The following is a 21,568-nucleotide window of genomic DNA, read 5'->3' on the forward strand; positions in this document are numbered from 1 at the left end:
TAGTCAAGTAGAGGCATACTAGGGACACTCTGTTTTGTCTATGTATTCACACATGTACTAACTTTACGGTTAATACAATTCTAGAATGAATAATAAACATTTATCATGGTATAAGGAAATATAAATAACAACTTTATTATTGCCTCTAGGGCATATTTCCTTCAGTCTCCCACTTACACTAGAGTCAATAATCTAGTTCACATCATCATGTGATTTAACATCAATAGTTCACATCGCCATGGGACTAACACCCAAAGGGTTTACTAGAGTCAAAATCTAGTTCACATCGCTATGTGATTAACACCCAAAGAGTACTAAGGTGTGATCATGTTTTGCTTGTGAGAGAATTTTAGTCAACGGGTCTGTCACATTCAGAGCCATATGTATTTTGCAAATTTTCTATGTCTACAATGCTCTGCATGGAGCTACTCTAGCTAATTTCTCCCACTTTCAGTATGTATCCAGATTGAGACTCGGATTCATCCAGATCGGTGTTAAAGCTTGCATTGGCGTACCTCTTTACGATGAACTCTTTATCACCTCCATAACCGAGAAATGTTTCCTTAGTCCTCTAAGGATAATTTTGACCGCTTTCCAGTGATCTACTCCTGGATCACTATTGTACCCCTTTGCCAAACTCATAACAAGGTACACAATAGATCTGGTATACAACATGGCATACTTTATAAAACCTATGGCTGAGTGATATGTCTCCAACGTATCTATAATTTTTTTATTGCTCCATGCTATTATATTATTTATTTTGGATGTCAATGGGCTTTATTTTACACTTTTATATCATTTTTGGTACTAACCTACTAACCAGTGGCCCAACCCAAATTGCTGTTTTTTGCCTATTTTAGGGTTTCGAAGAAAAGGAATATCAAACAGAGTCCAAACGGAATGAAACCTTCGGGAACGTGATTTTCTCAACAAACATGATCTAGGAGACTTGGAGTGGGCGTCAAGAAACAACCGAGGAAGGCACGAGGCAGGGGCGCGTGCCTACCCCCCCCCCCCCCCCCCCCCCCCCCCCCCCCCCCCCCCCCCCCCCCCCCCGGGCGCACCCTCCACCCTCGTGGGCCCTCCGTTGCTCTACCGATGTACCTCTTCCTCCTATATATATCCACGTACCCCCCAAACATCCAGGAGCACCACGAAAACCTAATTCCACCGCCGCAACCTTCTGTACCCGAGAGATCCCATCTCGGGGCCTTTTCTGGAGCTCCGCCGGAGGGGCATTGATCATAGAGGGCCTCTACATCAACTCCATGGTCTCTCCGGTGATGTGTGAGTAGTTTACTTCAGACCTACGGTTCCATAGTTATTAGCTAGATGGCTTCTTCTCTCTCTTTGGATCTCAATACAAAGTTCTCCTCGATCTTCTTGGAGATCTATTCGATGTAATCTTCTTTTGCGGTGTGTTTGTCGAGATCCGATGAATTGTGGGTTTATGATCCAGATTATCTATGAACAATATTTGATTCTTCTCTGAATTCTTTTATGTATGATTGGTTTATCTTTGCAAGTCTCTTCGAATTATCCGTTTGGTTTGGCCTACTAGATTGATCTTTCTTGCAATGGGAGAAGTGCTTAGCTTTGGGTTCAATCTTGCGGTGCTCGATCCCAGTGAAAGAAAGGGAACCAACACGTATTGTATTGTTGCCATCGAGGATAAAAATATGGGGTTTATATCATATTGCATGAGTTTATCCCTCTACATCATGTCATCTTCCTTAAAGCATTACTCTGTTCTTATGAACTTAATACTCTAGATGCATGCTGGATAGCGGTCGATGTGTGGAGTAATAGTAGTAGATGTAGAATCGTTTCGGTCTACTTGTCGCGGACGTGATGCCTATGTACGTGATCATACCTAGATATTCTCATAACTATGCTCAATCCTATCAATTGCTCGACAATAATTCGTTTACCCACCGTAATACTTATGCTCTTGAGAGAAGCCACTAGTGAAACCTATGGCCCCCGGGTCTATCTTCCATCATATTAATCTTCCAACACCTAGTTATTTCCTTTGCCGTTTATTTTACTTTGCATCTTTATTTCTCTTTATCATAAAAATACCAAAAATATTATCTTATCATATCTATCAGATCTCACTCTCGTAAGTGACCGTGAAGGGCTTGACAACCCCTTTATCGCGTTGGTTGCGAGGTTCTTATTTGTTTGTGTAGGTGCGTGGGACTTGAGCGTGATCTCCTACTGGATTGATACCTTGGTTCTCAAAAACTGAGGGAAATACTTATGCTACTTTGCTGCATCACCCTTTCCTCTTCAAGGGAAAACCAACGCAGTGCTCAAGAGGTAGCAAAAAGGATTTCTGGCGCCGTTGCCGGGGAGATTCGCGCCAAGTCAAGTAAAGATTTGACTCCCAACAACGAGTCATTTCTGGTGCCATTACCAAGTCAAAAGATACCAAGTACCCATCAAAAACTCTTATCCCTCGCATTACATTATTTGCCATTTGCCTCTCGTTTTCCTCTCCCCCACTTCACCCTTGCTGTTTTATTCGCCCTCTCTCTCCGTTCCCCTTCTCTTTCCCTATTTGCCTCTTTTGCCAGTTTCTTGTTTGCTTGTGTATTGGATTGCCTGCTTGTCACGATGACTCTACCTAGATTTGGTGATCTTCACCTTAAAAGGTTAGAAGAGATCGAAATCAATATCAGGAGTTTTATGGCTTTACAATTTGAGCATAATAATTTCTTTAGGAACGAGCTTAAGGAACAAAAAAGCTTTATGGGTTATATGAATAAAGAGATCGATGATATGTCTAAAGAATTTTATGGTTTGAAATCTCAGATTGCTCATCTCGAAAAATTAATTGCTGAAGTTTCGAATAAGCAGGCCACCTTATTTAATAAGATGGCTGCTAAGCCGGATTTTTTTAATGAAAATAAAGATGAAGATCTAAAAGTTATTGATGTGTCTCCCATTAAATCTTTGTTTTGCAATATGAATCTTGATAATGATGGGACTGAAGATGAGCCACCTTTACCTAGAAGGCGTTCCAAAAATTCGGAGTTTTTAGATCTTGATGCTAAAATTGTTAAAAGTGGGATTGAGGAGGTCAAAACTTTAAATATCAATGAACCCACTATTTTGGATTTCAAGTAATTTAATTATGATAATTGCTCTTTGATAGATTGTATTTCCTTGTTGCAATCCGTGCTAAATTCTCTTCATGCTTATAGTCAAAATAAAGCTTTTACTAAACATATCGTTGATGCTTTGATGCAATCTTATGAAGAAAAACTTGAGTTGGAAGTTTCTATCCCTAGAAAACTTTATGATGAGTGGGAACCTACAATAAAAATTAAAATTAAAGATCATGAGTGCTATGCTTTGTGTGATTTGGGTGCTAGTGTTTCCACGTTTCCAAAAACTTTGTGTGATTTGCTAGGTTTCCGTGATTTTGATGATTGTTCTTTAAACTTGCACCTTGCGGATTCCACTATTAAGAAACCTATGGGAAGAATTAATGATGTTCTTATTGTTGCAAATAGGAACTATGTGCCTGTAGATTTCATTGTTCATGATATAGATCGCAATCCTTCATGTCCTATTATTCTTGGTAGACCTTTCCTTAGAACGATTGGTGCAATTATTGATATGAAGGAAGGGAATATTAGATTCCAATTTCCATTAAGGAAAGGCATGGAACACTTCCCTAGAAAGAAAATTAAATTACCATATTAATCTATTATGAGAGCCACTTATGGATTGCCTACCAAAGATGGCAATACCTAGATCTATCTTCGCTTTTATGCCTAGCTAGGGGCGTTAAACGATAGCGCTTATTGGGAGGCAACCCAATTTTATTTTCATTCCTTGATTTTTGATCCGGTTTAGTAATAAATAATTTATCTAGCCTCTGTTTTGGTTGTGTTTTTTGTGTTTAATTAGTGTTTGTGCCAAGTAGAACCGTTGGAAAGACTTGGGGAAAGTCTTTTTGATCTTGTTGTAAAAATAGAAACTTTAGCGCTTACGAGAATCGCTGCCATTTTTATTTGGAAGGTTATATTTAGTTAATGATTTTTCAGATGATTAATAGATAAATTTCTCACGTCCAGCAATTTATTTTAGAATTTTTGGGGTTCCAGAAGTTGCGTTAGCTACAGATTACTACAGACTATTCTGTTTTTGACAGATTCTGTTTTTCTTGTGTTGTTTGCTTATTTTGATGAATCTATGGCTAGTAAAAGAGTTTATAAACCATAGAGAAGTTGGAATACAGTATGTTTAACACCAATATAAATAAATAATGAGTTCATTACAGTACCTTGAAGTGGTGTTTTGTTTTCTTTCGCTAACGAAGCTCACGAGATTTTCTATTTTGAGTTTTGTGTTGTGAAGTTTTCAAGTTTTGGGTAAAGATTTGATGGATTATGGAACAAATAGTGGCAAGAGCCTAAGCTTGGGGGTGCCCATGGCACCCCAAGGTAAAATTCAAGGACACCAAAAATCCTAAGCTTGGGTATGCCCCGGAAGGCATCCCCTCTTTCGTCTTTGTCTATCGGTAACTTTACTTGGAGCTATATTTTTATTCACCACATGATATGTGTTTTGCTTGGAGCGTCTTGTATGATTTGAGTCTTTGATTTTTAGTTTACCACAATCTCCTTGCTGTACACACCTTTTGAGAGAGACTCACATGATTTGAAATTTATTAGAATACTCTATGTGCTTCACTTATATCTTTTGAGTTATATAGTTTTTGCTCTAGTGCTTCACTTATATCTTTTAGAGCACGATGGTGGATTTGTTTTATAGAAACTATTGATCTCTCATGCTTCACTTATATTATTTTGAGAGTCCTTTAGAACAACATGGAAATTTTCTATAATATAAAAACTTTCATAGAAGTGCATTGAATACTATGAGAAGTTTGATACTTGATAATTGTTTTGAGATATGGAGATGGTGATATTAGTGTCATGCTAGTTGAGTAGTTGTGAATTTGAGAAATACTTGTGTTGAAGTTTGTGATTCCCGTAGCATGCACGTATGGTGAACCGTTTTCTGATGAAGTCGGAGCATGATTTATTTATTGATTGTCTTCCTTATGAGTGGCGGTCGGGGACGAGCGATGGTCTTTTCCTACCAATCTATCCCCTAGGAGCATGCGTGTAATACTTTGTTTCGATAACTAATAGATTTTTGCAATAAGTATGTGAGGTCTTTATGACTAATATTGAGTCCATGGATTATACGCACTCTCACCCTTCCACCATTGCTAGCCTCTCTAGTATCGCGCAACTTTCACCGGTACCATAAACCCACCATATACCTTCCTCAAAACAGCCACCATACCTACCTATTATGGCATTTTCATAGCCATTCCGAGATATATTGCCATGCAACTTTCCACCATTCTGTTATTATGACACGCTTCATCATTGTCATATTGCTTGCATGATCATGTAATTGACATCGTATTTGTGGCAAAGCTACCATTCATAATTCTCTATACATGTCACTCATGCATCATTAATTGCACATCCCGGTACACTGCCGGAGGCATTCACATAGAGTCATATTTTGTTCTAAGTATTGAGTTGTAATTCTTGAGTTGTAAGTAAATAAAGTGTGATGATCACCATTATTAGAGCATTGTCCCAACTGAGGAAAGGATGATGGAGACTATGATTCCCCCACAAGTCGGGATGAGACTCTGGACGAAAAAAAGAGGAAAAGAGGCCCAAAAAAGAGAAAGAAGGCCCAAATAAAAAATGTGACAAAAAGAGAGAAGGGACAATGCTACTATCCTTTTTCCACACTTGTGCTTCAAAGTAGCACCATGTTCTTCATATAGAGAGTCTCCTATGATATCACTTTCATATACTAGTGGGAATTGTTCATTATAGAACTTGGCTTGTATATTCCAATGATGGGCTTCCTCAAAATGCCCTAGGTCTTCGTGAGCAAGCAAGTTGGATGCACACCCACTTAATTTCTTTTGTTGAGCTTTCATATACTTATAGCTCTAGTGCATCTATTGCATGGCAATCCCTACTCACTCACATTGATATCTATTGATGGGCATCTCCATAGCCCGTTGATACGCCAAGTTGATGTGAGACTATCTTCTCCTTTTTGTCTTCTCCACAACCACCATTCTATTCCACCTAGTGCTATCCATGGCTCACACTCATATATTGCGTGAAGATTGAAAAAGTTTAAGAACATCAAAAGTATGAAACAATAGCTTGGCTTGTCATCAGGGTTGTGCATGATTTAAATATTTTGTGTGGTGAAGATAGAGCATAGCCAGACTATATGATTTTGTAGGGATAACTTTCTTTGGCCATGTTATTTTGAGAAGACATAATTGCTTAGTAGTATGCTTGAAGTATTATTATTTTTATGTCAATATTAAACTTCTATCTTGAATCTCTCGGATCTGAACATTCATGCCATAATAAAGAAAAATTACATTGAGAAATATGTTAGAAAGCATTCCACATCAAAAATTCTTCTTTTATCATTTACCTACTCAAGGACGAGCAGGAATGAAGCTTGGGGATGCTTGATACGTCTCCAACGTATCTATAATTTTTGATTGCTCCATGCTATTATATTATCTATTTTGGATGTCAATGGGCTTTATTTTACACTTTTATATCATTTTTGGGACTAACCTACTAACCGGAGGCCCAGCCCAAATTGCTATTTTTTGCCTATTTTAGGGTTTCGAAGAAAAGGAATATCAAACGGAGTCCAAATGGAATGAAACCTTCGGGAACGTGATTTTCTCAACAAACTTGATCCAGGAGACTTGGAGTGGGCGTCAAGAAACAACCGAGGAAGGCACGAGGCAGGGGACGCGCCTACCCCTTGGGCGCGCCCTCCATCCTGGTGGGCCCTCCGTTGCTCCACTGACGTACCTCTTCCTCCTATATATATCCACGTACCCCCCCAAATCATCCAGGAGCACCACGAAAACCTAATTCCACCGCCGCAACCTTCTGTACCCGAGAGATCCCATCTCGGGGCCTTTTCCGGAGCTCCGCCAGAGGGGGCATTAATCACGGAGGGCCTCTACATCAACTCCATGGCCTCTCCGGTGATGTGTGAGTAGTTTACTTCAGACCTACGGGTCCATAGTTATTAGCTAGATGGTTTCTTCTCTCTCTTTGGATCTCAATACAAAGTTCTCCTCGATCTTCTTGGAGATCTATTCGATGTAATCTTCTTTTGCGATGTGTTTGTCGAGATCCGATGAATAGTAGGTTTGTGATCGAGATTATCTATGAACAATATTTGATTCTCCTCTGAATTCTTTTACGTATGATTGGTTTATCTTTGCAAGTCTCTTCGAATTATCAGTTTGGTTTGGCCTACTAGATTGATCTTTCTTGCAATGGGAGAAGTGCTTAGTTTTGGGTTCAATCTTGTGGTGCTCGATCCCAGTGATAGAAAGGGAACCGACACGTATTGTATTGTTGCCATCGAGGATAAAAATATGGGGTTTATATCATATTGCATGAGTTTACCCCTCTACATCATGTCGTCTTCCTTAAAGCATTACTCTGTTCTTATGAACTTAATACTCTAGATGCATGCTGGATAGCGGGCGATGTGTGGAGTAATAGTAGTAGATGCAGAATCGTTTCGGTCTACTTGTGGCGGACGTGATGCCTATATACATGATCATACCTAGATATTCTCATAACTATGCTCAATTCTATCAATTGCTCGACAGTAATTCGTTTACCCACCATAATACTTATGCTCTTGAGAGAAGCCACTAGTGAAACCTATGGCCCCCGGGTCTATCTTCCATCATATTAATCTCCCAACACTTAGTTATTTCCTTTGTCATTTATTTTACTTTGCATCTTTATTTCTCTTTATCATAAAAATACCAAAAATATTATCTTATCATATCTATCAGATCTCACTCTTGTATGTGACCGTGAAGGGCTTGACAACCCCTTTATCGCGTTGGTTGCGAGGTTCTTATTTGTTTGTGTAGGTGCGTGGGACTTGAGCGTGATCTCCTACTGGATTGATACCTTGGTTCTCAAAAACTGAGGGAAATACTTACGCTACTTTGCTGCATCACCCTTTCCTCTTCAAGGGAAAACCAACGCAGTGCTCAAGAGGTAGCACTAAGGCATAGGGAATGACTTTCATTCTCTCTCTATCTTCTGCCATGGTCGGGTTTTGAGTCTTACTCAACTTCACACCTTACAACTCAGGCAAGAACTCCTTTGACTGATCCATTATGAACTCCTTCAAAATCTTATCAAGGTACGTACTCATCGAAAGTATTATCAAGCGTCTTGATCTATCTTTATAGATCTTGATGGCCAATATGTAAGTAGCTTTACCGAGGTATTTCTTTGAAAAACTTCTTTCCAACACTCCTTTATGCTTTCCAGAAATTTCTACATCATTTCCGATCAACAATATGTCATTCACATATACTTATCAGAAAGGTTGTAGTGCTCCCACTCACTTTCTTGTAAATACATGCTTCACCGCAAGTCTGTATAAAACTATATGCTTTGATCACACTATCAAAGCGTACATTCCAATTCCGAGATGCTTGCACCAGTCCATAAATGGATCGCTGGAGCTTACACACTTTGTTAGTACCTTTAGGATTGACAAAACCTTCTGGTTGCATCATATACATCTCTTCTTTAAGAAATCCATTAAGGAATGTAGTTTTGATATCCATTTGCCAAATTTCATAATCATAAAATGCGGCAATTTCTAACATGATTCGGACAGACTTTAAGCATAGATACGAGTGAGAAACTCTCATCGTAGTCAACACCTTAAACTTGTCGAAAACCTTTTGCGACAATTCGAGCTTTGTAGATAGTAACACTACTATCAGCGTCTGTCTTCCTCTTGAAGATCCATTTAATCTTAATGACTTCCCGATCATCAGGCAAGTCAATCAAAGTCCATACTTTGTCCTCATACATGGATCCCATCTCAGATTTCATGGCCTCAAGCCATTTCGCGGAATCTGGGCTCATCATCGCTTCCTCATAGTTCGTAGGTTCGTCATGGTCTAGTAACATGACTTCCAGAAAGGATTACCGTACCACTCTGTTGCGGACCATACTTTGGTTGACCTATGAGATTCGGTAGTAACTTGATCTGAAATTTCATGATCATCATCATTAGCTTCCTCACTAATTGGTGTAGGAATCACTGGAACTGATTTCTGTGATGAAATACTTTCCAATTTGGGAGAAGGTACAATTAACTCATCGAGTTCTACTTTCCTCTCACTCACTTCTTTCGAGAGAAACTCCTTCTCTAGAAAGGATCCATTCTTAGCAATGAATATCTTGCCTTCAGATCTGTGATAGAAGGTGTACCCAACAGTTTCCTTCGGGTATCCTATGAAGATGCATTTCTCTGTTTTGGGTTCGAGCTTATCAGGTTGAAGCTTTTTCACATAAGCATCGCAGCCCCAAACTTTAAGAACGACAGCTTAGGTTTCTTGCCAAACCATAGTTCATACGGTGTCGTCTCAACGGATTAGACGGTGCCCTATTTAACATGAATGCAGCTGTCTCTAATGCATAACCCCAAAAGGATAGTGGTAAATCGGTAAGAGACATCATAGATCGCACCATATCTAATAAAGTACAGTTATGATGTTCGGACACACCATTACTCCGTGGTGTTCCAGGTGGCATGAGTTGTGAAACTATTCCACATTGTTTTCAAATGAAGGTCAAACTCGTAACTCAAATATTTGCCTCCGTGATCAGATCGTAGAAACTTTATTTTCTTGTTACAATGATTCTTAATTTCACTCTGAATTTCTTTGAACTTTTCAAATGTTTCAGACTAGTGTTTCATTAAGTAGATATACCCATATCTGCTTAAATCATCTATGAAGGTCAGAAAATAATGATACCCGCCATGAGCTTCAATAGTCATCGGACCGCATACATCAGTATGTATTATTTCCAATAAGTCAGTGGCTCACTCCATTGTTTCAAAGAACGGAGTTTTAATCATCTTGCCCATGAGGCATGGCTCGCAAGCATCAAGTGATTCATAATCAAGTGATTCAAAAGTCCATCAACATGGAGTTTCTCCATGCGCTATACACCAATATGACCTAAACGGCAGTGCCACAAATAAGTTGCACTATCATTATTAACTTTGCATCTTTTGGCATCAATATTATGTGGATCACTATGATCGAGATTCAGCAAACCATTTACATTGGATGTAAGACCATAGAAGGTTTTATTCATGTAAATAGAACAACAATTATTCTCTGACTTAAATGAATAACTGTATCGCAATAAACATGATCGAATCATATTTATGCTCAACGCAAACACCAAATAACATTTATTTAGTTCCAATACTAATCTGAAGGTAGATGGAGTATGCGATGGTGATCTTATCAACCTTGGAATCATTTCCAACACATATCGTCAGCTTGCCCTCAACTAGTCTTTGTTCATTTTGTAACACCTATTTCGAGTTACTAATCATAGCAACTGAACCGGTATCAAATACCCAGGGGCTACTATGAACACTAGTAAGGTACACATCAATAACATGTATATCATATATACTTTTTTTATTCACTTTACCATCCTTCTTATCCGCCAAGTATTTGGGGCAGTTTCGCTTCCAGTGACAATTTCCTTTGCAGTAGAAGCACTTAGTTTCAGGCTTAGGTCCAGACTTGGGCTTCTTCCCGGGAGCAGCAACTTGCTTGCTATTCTTCTTGAAGTTCCCCTTCTTACCTTTGCCCTTTTTCTTGAAACTAGTGGTCTTGTTAACCATCAACACTTGATGCTCTTTCTTGATTTCTACCTCCGCAGCCTTTAGCATTACGAAGAGCTCATGAATTGTCTTGTTCATCCCTTGCATATTATAGTTCATCACGAAGTTCTAGTAACTTGGTGATAGTGACTAGAGAACTTTGTCAATCACTATCTTATCTGGAAGATTAACTCCCACTTGAGTCAAGCAATTGTAGTACCCAGACAGTCTGAGCACATGCTCATTGGTTGAGCTATTCTCCTCCATCTTGTAGGCAAAATACTATCAGAGGTCTCATACCTCTCGAGTCGGGCATGAGTATGAAATACCAATTTCAGCTCTTGGAACATCTTATATGCTCTATGGCGTTCAAAACGTTTTTGAAGTCCCGGTTCTAAGCCGTAAAGCATGGTGCACTAAACTATTAAGTAGTCATCATACCGAGCTTGCCAAACGTTCATAACGTCTGCATCTGCTCCTGCAATAGGTCCGTCACCTAGCGGTGCATCAAGGACATAATTCTTCTATGCAGCAATGAGGATAGTCCTCAGATTACAGACCCAGTCTGCATCATTGCTACTTTCATCTTTCAACTTATATTTCTCTAGGAACATATCAAAAAATAAACGGGGAGCTACATCGCAAGCTATTGATCTACAACATAGATATGCAAATACTATTAGGACTAAGTTTATGATAAATTTAAGTTCAATTAATCATATTACTTAAGAACTACCACTTAGATGGACATCCCTCTAGTCATCTAAATGATCACGTGATCCATAATAACTAAACCATGTCCGATCATCACGTGAGATGGAGTAGTTTTCAATGGTGAACATCACTATGTTGATCATATCTACAATATGATTCATGTTCGACCTTTTGGTCTCAGTGTTCCGAGGCCATATGTGCATATGCTAGGCTCGTCAAGTTTAACCCAAGTACTCTGCACGTGCAAAACTGGCTTGCACCCGTTGTATGTGAACATAGAGCTTATCACACCCGATCATCACATGGTGTCTCGGCAAGACAAACTATAGCAACGGTGCATACTCAGGGAGAACACTTATACCTTGAAATTTAGTGAGGGGTCATCTTATAATGGTACTGTCGTACTAAGCAAAATAAGATGCATAAAGGATAAACATCACATGCAATCAAAATATGTGACATGATATGGCCATCGTCATCTTGTGCCTTTGATCTCCATCTCCAAAGCACCGTCATGATCTCCATCTTCACCAGCTTGATACCTTGATCTCCATCGTAGCATCTTGTCATCTTGGCAACTATTGCTTCCATGACTATCGCTACCGCTTAGTGATAAAGTAATGCAATTACATGGCGATTGCATTTCATACAATAAAGCGACAACCATAAGGCTCCTGCGAGTTGCCGATAACTTTTACAAAACATGATCATCTCATACAACAATTTATATCTCGTCACGTCTTGACCATATCACATCACAACATGCCCTGCAAAAACAAGTTAGACATCCTCTACTTTGTTGTTGCAAGTTTTACGTGGCTGCTACGGGCTTCTAGCAAGAACCGCTCTTACCTACGCATCAAAATCACAACGATTTTTCGTCAAGTGTGCTATTTTAAACTTCAACAAGGACCGGCCGTAGTCAAACTCGATTCAACTAAAGTTGGAGAAACAGACACCCGCTAGCCACCTGTGTGCGAAGCACGTCGGTAGAACCAGTCTCATGAACGCGGTCATGTAATGTCGGCAAGGTTTTCGGAATCGCGGTTTTGTTATACGATTCTACGACTTTACGATCCAAACTAACCCCTATGATTCTACGATTTTAGTTCATAGAATCTACGTTTCTACGATCCTGATAGTGAAGATTATACGATTTGCGATCCTACCATCGGAGCTCCGATCTGATTCAAAATCACGATTCTGACAACATTGAATGTCGGTCTGGGCCGCTTCATCCAACAATGCCGCCGAATCAAAGTAAGACATTGGTGGTAAGCAGTATGACTATTATCGCCCACAACTCATTGTGTTCTACTCGTGCATATCATCTACGCATAGACCTGGCTCTGATACCACTGTTGGGGAACGTAGTAATTCAAAAATATTCCTACGATCACGCAAGATCTATCTAGGAGATGCATAGCAACGAGACGGGAGAGTGTATCCACGTACCCTCGTAGACCGAAAGCGGAAGCGTTTAGTAACGCGGTTGATGTAGTCAAACGTCTTCACGATCCAACTGATCATTGTACCGAACGTACGACACCTCCGTGTTCAGCACACGTTCAGCACGATGACGTCCGTTGAGCTCTTGATCCAGTTGAGGACGAGGGAGAGTTCCGTCAGCACAATGGCGTGGCGACGGTGATGATGAAGTTACTGGCGTAGGGCTTCACCTAAGCACTACGACGATATGACCGAGGTGTTGAACTGTGGAGGGGGGCACCGCACACGGCTAAGAGATTGTCTGTTGTACTTTGGGGTGCCCCCTGCCCACGTATATAAAGGAGGGGGAAGGAGGAGGCCGGCCAAGGAGGGGCGCGCCATAGGGGGAGTCCAACTAGGATTCCCAGTCCTAGTTGGACTCCCCTTCCTTTTCCAAGAGGGGGGAGAGGGAAGGGGTAGGAGAGGGAGAAGGAAAGAGGGGGGCGCCGCCCCCTCTCTAGTCCATTTCGGACTTGCCATGGGGGGGCGGCCACCCTTGCAGCCCTCCTCTCCTTTCCACTAAGGCCCATGAAGGCCCACTACTTCCCCCGAGGGGTTCCGGTAACCTCCCGGTACTCCGAAAAATACCTGAATCACTCCGGAACCATTCTGGTGTCCGAATATAACCTTCCAATATATCAATCTTTACCTCTCGACCATTTCGAGACTCCTCGTCATGTCCGTGATCTCATCCGAGACTCCGAACAATCTTCGGTCATCAAATCACATAACTCATGATACAAACCGTCATCGAACGTTAAACGTGCGGACCCTACGGGTTCGAGAACTATGTAGACATGACCGAGACACATCTCCAGTCAATAACCAATAGCGGAACCTAGATGCTCATATTGGCTCCTACATATTCTATGAAGATCTTTATCGGTCAAACCGCATAACAACATACGTCATTCCCTTTGTCATCGGTATGTTACTTGCCCGAGATTCGACCGTCGGTATCATCATACCTAGTTCAATTTTGTTACCAGCAATCTCTTTACTCGTTCCGTAATGCATCATCCCGCAACTAACTCATTAGTCGCATTGCTTGCAAGGCTTATAGTGATGTGCATTACCGAGAGGGCCCAGAGATACCTCTCCGATACAATGAGTGACAAATCTTAATCTCGATCTATGCCAACTCAACAAACACCTTTGGAGACACCTGTAGAGCATCTTTATAATCACCCAGTTACGTTGTGACGTTTGATAGCACACAAGGTGTTCCTCCGGTATTCGGGAGTTGCATAATCTCATAGTCAGAGGAATATGTATAAGCCGTGAAGAAAGCAATAGCAATAAAACTAAATGATCATAATACTAAGCTAACGGATGGGTCTTGTCCATCACATCATTCTCTAATGATGTGATCTCGTTCATCAAATGACAACACATGTCTATGGTTAGGAAACTTAACCATCTTTGATTAACGAGCTAGTCAAGTAGAGGCATACTAGGGACACTCTGTTTTGTCTATGTATTCACATGTACTAAGTTTCCGGTTAATACAATTCTAGCATGAATAATAAACATTTATCATGATATAAGGAAATATAAATAACAACTTTATTATTGCCTCTAGGCCATATTTTCTTCACCATGCACACGGGATCTAGGGTTTTCTGCTTGGCTAACTCCGTGCGCATGAGGTCCTTTAGCCCATGCACACGGGGCCATCATGTTGGGAACGTACACTTTGGGGGGTTGTGGTATAAAACCACCGTCTTCCACCCCCAACCAAAAAAAATCTAATGTCTTGAGCTGCTCCACCCTTCCAACCCCCCCCCAATGGCTCCTCTCAATCCCTTGGCTCAAACTCCACCATATTTTGAGGAAAGAAGAAGACTCTTCTATGTTTCACAAAATCAATTCGTGATCCCCGCTCGATTTCATCACCAACACTTGTTACTCTTGGAGTTTGGGGCTCCTAGGCAATAGGAGTAAAGGCCCGAAAGCTTCCTTGGTTGTGGTGTGCTCGAGGAAGTTTGTAGAGGTTCGGTGGTCACCTTCCAGACTAACCCCGAGTAATTTGAGACTCGCCCGTTGGGGGTGACTCATAGAGAGAATAAAGTGAGCCACTTGGTGGCATTCCGGAGCTTTGGCTTCAGCACTTCTGCACTCCCCCAAGTTCCCGGATACATTTGCGTCCTCGCTCACTTGTGGTTTATCTGTTCATGTCCCTTTACTTGCTTTTTGGCTTGCTAATTAGCTTGTTGTCCCTTTACTTGCTTTTTTTTGCTTGTTGGCTTGGTGATTAGCTTGTTGCTTAGCTTACCATTGTATTCCCTCCGTCTCAAAATAAGTGTCTCGACTTTGTATTAACTTTAGTACAAAGTTGTACTAAGTTAAGACACTTATTTTAGGACAGAAGAAGTATTAGTTTGCTTGCCATATAGATTGTTCCCACCGTAGATTGCATATCTAAAAACTTGCTTTATCCGCTTTGCCCTTAAAATTTACTCCCTCTGTAATCTAAACACTCTTATATTAGTTTACGGAGGAGGTAGAAATTAAACTAAACAAGACTCTGCGCTTTTGAACCATGAAACCAATACCCAAAATACGACATACACGTTTAGTAATCTAAACACTCTTATATTAGTTTACGGAGGGAGTAGAAATTAAACTAAACAAGACTCTGCGCTTTTGAACCATGAAACCAATACCCAAAATACGACATACACAAAGTATACATGATGTCTAAGCAAACCAACTTACCAAACAAAAATGTCATGACAACCGATGATCAACCAACTTAAAAAGGAGTCATGACAAACGATGATCAAAACGGGACCCCACGTTTTTGAACGACAAAAGGCTTGGTTTCCACTTGGGTTAGTGGATAGGACATACTGCTTTTAGCTACTCGGGGAAGGAAGAAAAGGGAGGGGAATTCATCCCATCATCTCTTGTTTCCTACTGTGTAGACACTTATAGATTCGGTTACATGTCAATGCTGGCACAAGAATATTTTAGGACTGCACTGGAAGCAAGGCAGTAGTACATAAATTGCTGTAAACAAACGCAAGTGATCCGGGTATGAGTTTCGCTTGCTCGAAGAGCAAAACAGCACAGGCATCTTTGTTTCTTTCTTTAATGGAGGATTTGAACGTACAAATAGCCGCAAATGCAAGAAATGTCTCCTTCGACACGGTGTTCTTCTGTCAAAACAAAAAGAGGGAGAGCAATGGTACAAGTTAAGCACCTTGACCGCTCAAGGCTCACCTCCTTTCACATCACAACCTCGATTTCAGGACAGAGATGTCATCAGCGTCTCCTCCTTTCAAGCCAACCGATGCCATGAGATCCTCAGTAGACAGGGTCAGCCTCCGCCTTCTTTGCTCCCCCCTGACACGGATGTTGGCGCGAAAGGATCATATATCGGATTTGGGCCGCCTTGCCTGTTTGCATTCGGAAATGGATTCTGCTGCGGTGGCAAGAAATGAAACGGCATTCTGTTTGGATTTGCTGGAGGGAATGGTCGAAACCCATTAGGTGATTCATGAGCAGGTGGATTCCCAGGGAAGGTTCCATGGAAGTGTGGAGGTGGAACATGCATCCGAGCCGGACCCATATGACTTCCATCCGGAGGCCTTTGGAAACCTTGAACTGGGGAGATGGGGCTATGATTAGCAGGACGGAACGGCGGTGCTTGGGGTAAACCAAACGGAGAGTTAGCTTGAGCTCCCATTTGGCCCGCTGAAGCTGGATGGTCTGCTGAAGGTGGCGCGTGAGGCCTAAAGGTAAAATCACCTGTGGCTGGACGTGGAGGTCTGAAAGCAGCTATAGATGTCTGATTGTAGCCTGTGTTTGCTGAACTTGAGAAAGACAACCCGTGCATACCAGCAGGCGGGCGCGATGAAGGCGCCACTTGTGCATTGCCAGGTGTTGGTCCAGCTTGAGGGAAAGGTGAAAGTGTGCCTCTCATTTGAGGAGGTGTTGACATGGGAGGACGCATTTGCATCGATGGCGGGTAAGTTTGCTGTGGTGGCGCCCCAACAGGAGATGATAGTACTTGTACCGATGTAGGACCATGAGATGAAACTGAAGGAAAAGACTGGGGGCCACCAGGAGGCCTGGAATGTAATGTTGCTGAAGGAGTGAAGTTTGCTCTTGGCGGATTCTGAGTTCCATAGCTGGTGGACATATTTGACTGAGAAGGCGCAGATGGAACTGGCGAGACAGAAATAGGAGGTCTCATTGGCATAAAACTTGGTGCACCTTGTGAAGGTCTCTGGGATTGTGCCATAGCAGGGGAGAAAGTTGGCCATCCTCCAGACGCATGGGGTGTTTGAAGGGGTCTAACAGGCAGTGGCGCTGCGGAAGGTGTCAATGGTTGTGGGTTGTAAGCATTTCCAGGTGGTTGGCCAAAAGGTGGTCCAATGGAGGGGTTGGCTTGGAACTGCTGTGAAGGTTGTTGATTGTTCGGCATTGATGGCTGAAATCCAGGAAAATGTGGTGCGTTTCTTGGCATAAAACTTATGTGAGGAGATTGTCCTGTATATGGTGGCATGCTGAAAGAACCAGCAGGAGGTTGCAGCTGCAAAGAATTGTTGGGTAATGGGCTCAGTGTAGGCCCTGAGGAAGGAATTGATGGAGCACTGGTTTGCGAAATGGAAAGCCAATGAGCACTATGTGATTGGTACTGAAATAAGCCAGGCTGAGAAGTGGTGCTCTGCCCCTGTTGCATATCAGCTGGGTTTACACCACTAGAGGTAACTGCCGAAGAAACAATAGCTGTTTCTGGAGCATCTGTTGAATTTACCTGACAATGTTAAAATGATTTGGTGGTCAATTGACAGCATATTACAACTACAAATATAAGACCAAGCTTCTGAACTTACTGAGACAGGAGTAAGAAGCATCTCAATCAACGCAACTGCAGCATCAACTTTGTCATAAGAGTCAGCTGACACATGTATGTATATGTCCTCATAAGCAGCTTGCGCTTCATGTATATCTGGCTGGCCAACCTCAGCCTGAGCATGAATAATAAATTTAGGTGTTCAGTTGATGTAGTTGTGCTGAAATCGCTATCAGGATTACTTGCTAATAAAAGAGTAAATAATCAAGAAAAAGATGTGCTTAGCACTTGAGCATCATAGTTATCACAGTCCCTAAAAGTAAAGCTTAAACAGAAAGTATGTCTAAAGATCTGCTGTGGAAATGATCCTAACTAACATTTTCGATTAGGCGATACAACAAAGGTCAAGAGCAAAAGATTAACAAAGGCCCAGCATTTTTGTTTTGTTTCAACTCAATACAGTTTACTAAATCTACGCTCAAGGGATTGCATGTCCAACTGAATACTTTGCATTAAAGATGTATACGAAACAGCACCAAATACAAAGCTATACCAGAGCACAAACAACACATTTAAGAAGTTTGAAACAAGTCATAATAGTTTGTCCATCAATGACAGTACGAGGGTATGACATACTGCTCTCACTTACATGGAGAACAGAAATGTTATTATAAGTTAAAGGAATCAAGAAAACAAGTTAACCTTTTCACCACTGCCTTTCTTAGTCCCGTAAACTCGTATTTTAGCTCCAGTTTCCTGGCATATGATAAATGATGTGACGGTACATTCTAAGAAACAAACATATTCTCGTGAATGTTTCGACCAATTAAAATGAAGATTTCCAAGAATGACTCATTAATACCTCCTGTAGTCGCTTCTGGGTATTTCTCTCAGGTCCTATAAGAATTCCAATGATGTTTTGTCCTGGATGTGCTTCTGTCTACAATAGCCAACAGCACAAGGTAAATGCAACACATTTATATAGAGAGAAAGCAAACCCAAATTTGTTATCTACCCAGATTTAGAATTTATTTTAAAAGGTATTTGTTAATCGTGATACATTATACTAGCAGATGGCACTAAAAAGCTGACATGAGAACCTTCAGATATGAATAGAAGATGGACACCGCTACAAACAAGTGAAACAACTACTGGTACAAATGCAAACACAAACTGATCGATAAGCATTAAACAACAGTGCATTTACATACAGGCAGAGGGATTTTTGTCTCCTTAAGTAATGGCTTGTAATCATCAGGAGCCTTGTATGCTGGATTTAGTTGGAGTATTTCTCCTACAATGAATACACAGTCAAGTTAATAACACACTTCTTTAAGACATAATACAACAAAGCATGACTAACAGTCTACTACAGAGGCATTCAGTCCCTGCATAGTTAATATGCTTAAGCAATATTGAACATGGTATGCCCCCTTGAGGAAGCAACCTTCCATCAGAGACAGGATGCACTGACACAGCAGTAGTTCTTTATTCAGAAAAATATGACGTGAAAGACACAGAGTAAGAGAACAACTTCTCCCACCAATAATTTCTCGTTTTTCAAGCTCCAAGAGTTTAATCTTCCCCTGCCGCAAAACAAAAATGAAAGAAGTTACCAAACGAGAGCATATAATTGTTTAGACATAACCATAAGCACCAACCAACATGCCTCCAAAAGCATATCAAATGAGAGCATAATTTGATTGTACAACTCATTTCCTCTATAAAGCATGCACCTGGGGTTACCAGTTACGAAAACACATACTAAACTAGATCCAAACGTTGTGAACAACAGAAAGGGGGCGACAGCACGGTGGTCACTCAATGAATACCTCATTCTCTTTTGGATTGTCAGCACCATCAGAACTTGAACCCTTCACCGTAATCAATGAGCCTTCGTTTCCTCCTATCACTAGAGCTCCAGATGTCAGCTCCTTTGTAATCTGCTCCACTCTAGTCTGCTCATGCACTATAGTGAATTAATGACACCTGGCAATTGAAGCTTCCTACATGAAAGAATCACAAGAAAATGCTCTTTTCTGTCTGACCAGAGGAAGAGGAACTACCGTAATCATACTTGGGCCTTGCTTGGACGGAAATGTGGAATTACAGGCAACTCAATAAGATGTTTTACAAGACTTTCTAGTCATACAAAATGACACAAGGTGTCAAGCTGGTTCTATGGTTGCTAAAGTAACTAAATAAACGTCGTTGAACATATCTAAATGCAATCACATACTGGTTCGCAGGCTATGAAGAGAAACAGGTGTTTTAAGAATACATGATTGCAAGGGGTAGATCCTTATGACTGAATGCGATCTGGAACTATTGACAACACGTCTTAGCATGCCCAAGAAGAAGAATGCACAATGCAGGGTTCTACTGTTAATGATTGAATGTAGAGATGCAACTATGAGCATGACAGCTGCCTGAGTTTGCTAAAGATACACAGAAACATAGTTGCACAAACTCTTGCATGCTTAACAGTAAAGAAGTGTTCCAGTTGTCTGCATTGCAATATCAGAGGATTATACTGATGCAAAGTCCTGTTTCCCATAGTTAAAAACTCAATGCTATCCTTTCCGCGTTGCTAATAGTACAGATATAATTTAGCAAATGGCATACAAACAAAAAGGTACTCTGAGATAGAATGTGCTATAAGTCCAACTACATGGACGGAGAGCACTAGATAATACTTGAGCTCAAAACGGTTACTCTACCTGGTAAGCAAGAGCTTTGGCTTTCCTGACGGCAGGATCGGAGGTAAGATCAGGCCCCCACTTTGTGTTTCTTTTGAGAGGTTTAGGGTTCTCTTCCTTGGGGACAGTTGGTGCTTCAACCTTGCGGATAATCATTGAGCCTGGTATCTTGTTTTTTGGTATGACGAATCCAGCTTTTGCCCCGAACATTGACAGCTTGGGAGGCAAAGATGGTGACATGGTAGGCTTTGGTTGTCGGGCAGGAGAAGATTGTTCAAGTTTCGCGGCCATCTGGAATCGATCAATAAAGGAGAATTGAATCCTTGAGGCTGAACCTATTAAGACCGAAAGCGGGAAGCAGGGAAGTCGAGAGAGACGCAACAGCCGGAATGACTCACCGTTTCTCCCTGCGCCGAGCCGGGGCGCCGCCGTCGGTGGCCGAGCAGAACCTAGGTATGCGGCGAGGGACCTCGGCGGAGGTTGGGGACGGCGCGGAGGCAAGGGAAGCGCCGCGGAGGGCGGGAGCGCTACGGTGGGCGGAACGGGGCGCAGGGTGCACGGAGAGGGACGCGACGACGGCCGGCCGCCGGTGCGGCGCGTGAACTGGGCGCAGCTCGCCTGCTCGGGTACGGTCGGCAGGTTGGGCGAGTTCTGTTTTCTCCCCTGAAGTGCTTCAATACGATGAAATGCCACAGGGTCAGAGCATCTCCAGCTGCATCTTCAACAAGCCCTTTTCATGCGTTTTTATCGTACCGGCATCCAAAATTCAATCCAATCACGTATCAAAAACCCGTTTTTCGCGGGCTTGGACCCAAATCAGCGCCGGCGGCCCCAAGCCAAACCCGACATGTTGGGGCGCTCAGGGGCGCCGGGGCGAGGGCTTTTGGCGCGAAAACTCGACGGGCCCACTGAATCAGCGACACGCGCCTCGTCCTCCTCAGAACGCCTCGGTTTTCCGCGGGGAATCAATGGCAAGGCTGACCGGCATTAATGGCAAGGTTGCCGCGGGTCAGCCTTGCCATTGATTCCTCATCACGGACGACGCGTCACGGGCGGGCAGGCGCGGCGACGCCTCCCCTTCTGT

General features: G+C 41.9%; 1 protein-coding gene across 1 annotated transcript; it reads right to left on the minus strand.

Annotated features, from left to right (window-relative positions):
* Positions 1-15,938: 15,938 nt before the first annotated feature.
* On the minus strand, positions 15,939-21,189 carry LOC125518456 (extensin). The gene is made up of 9 exons (XM_048683290.1): positions 20,883-21,189; positions 20,506-20,775; positions 19,618-19,743; positions 19,329-19,371; positions 18,997-19,079; positions 18,648-18,725; positions 18,488-18,541; positions 17,826-17,960; positions 15,939-17,746 (listed from the first exon to the last, which is right to left on the minus strand). The coding sequence occupies exons 2-9, from the start codon at positions 20,773-20,775 to the stop codon at positions 16,304-16,306; spliced, it is 2,232 nt and encodes a 743-aa protein (XP_048539247.1). The 5' UTR covers positions 20,883-21,189; the 3' UTR covers positions 15,939-16,303.
* Positions 21,190-21,568: the final 379 nt, after the last annotated feature.

The sequence above is a fragment of the Triticum urartu genome, chromosome 7 (assembly GCF_003073215.2).
Source record: "Triticum urartu cultivar G1812 chromosome 7, Tu2.1, whole genome shotgun sequence".
In the NCBI taxonomy this organism is placed as follows: domain Eukaryota; kingdom Viridiplantae; phylum Streptophyta; class Magnoliopsida; order Poales; family Poaceae; genus Triticum; species Triticum urartu.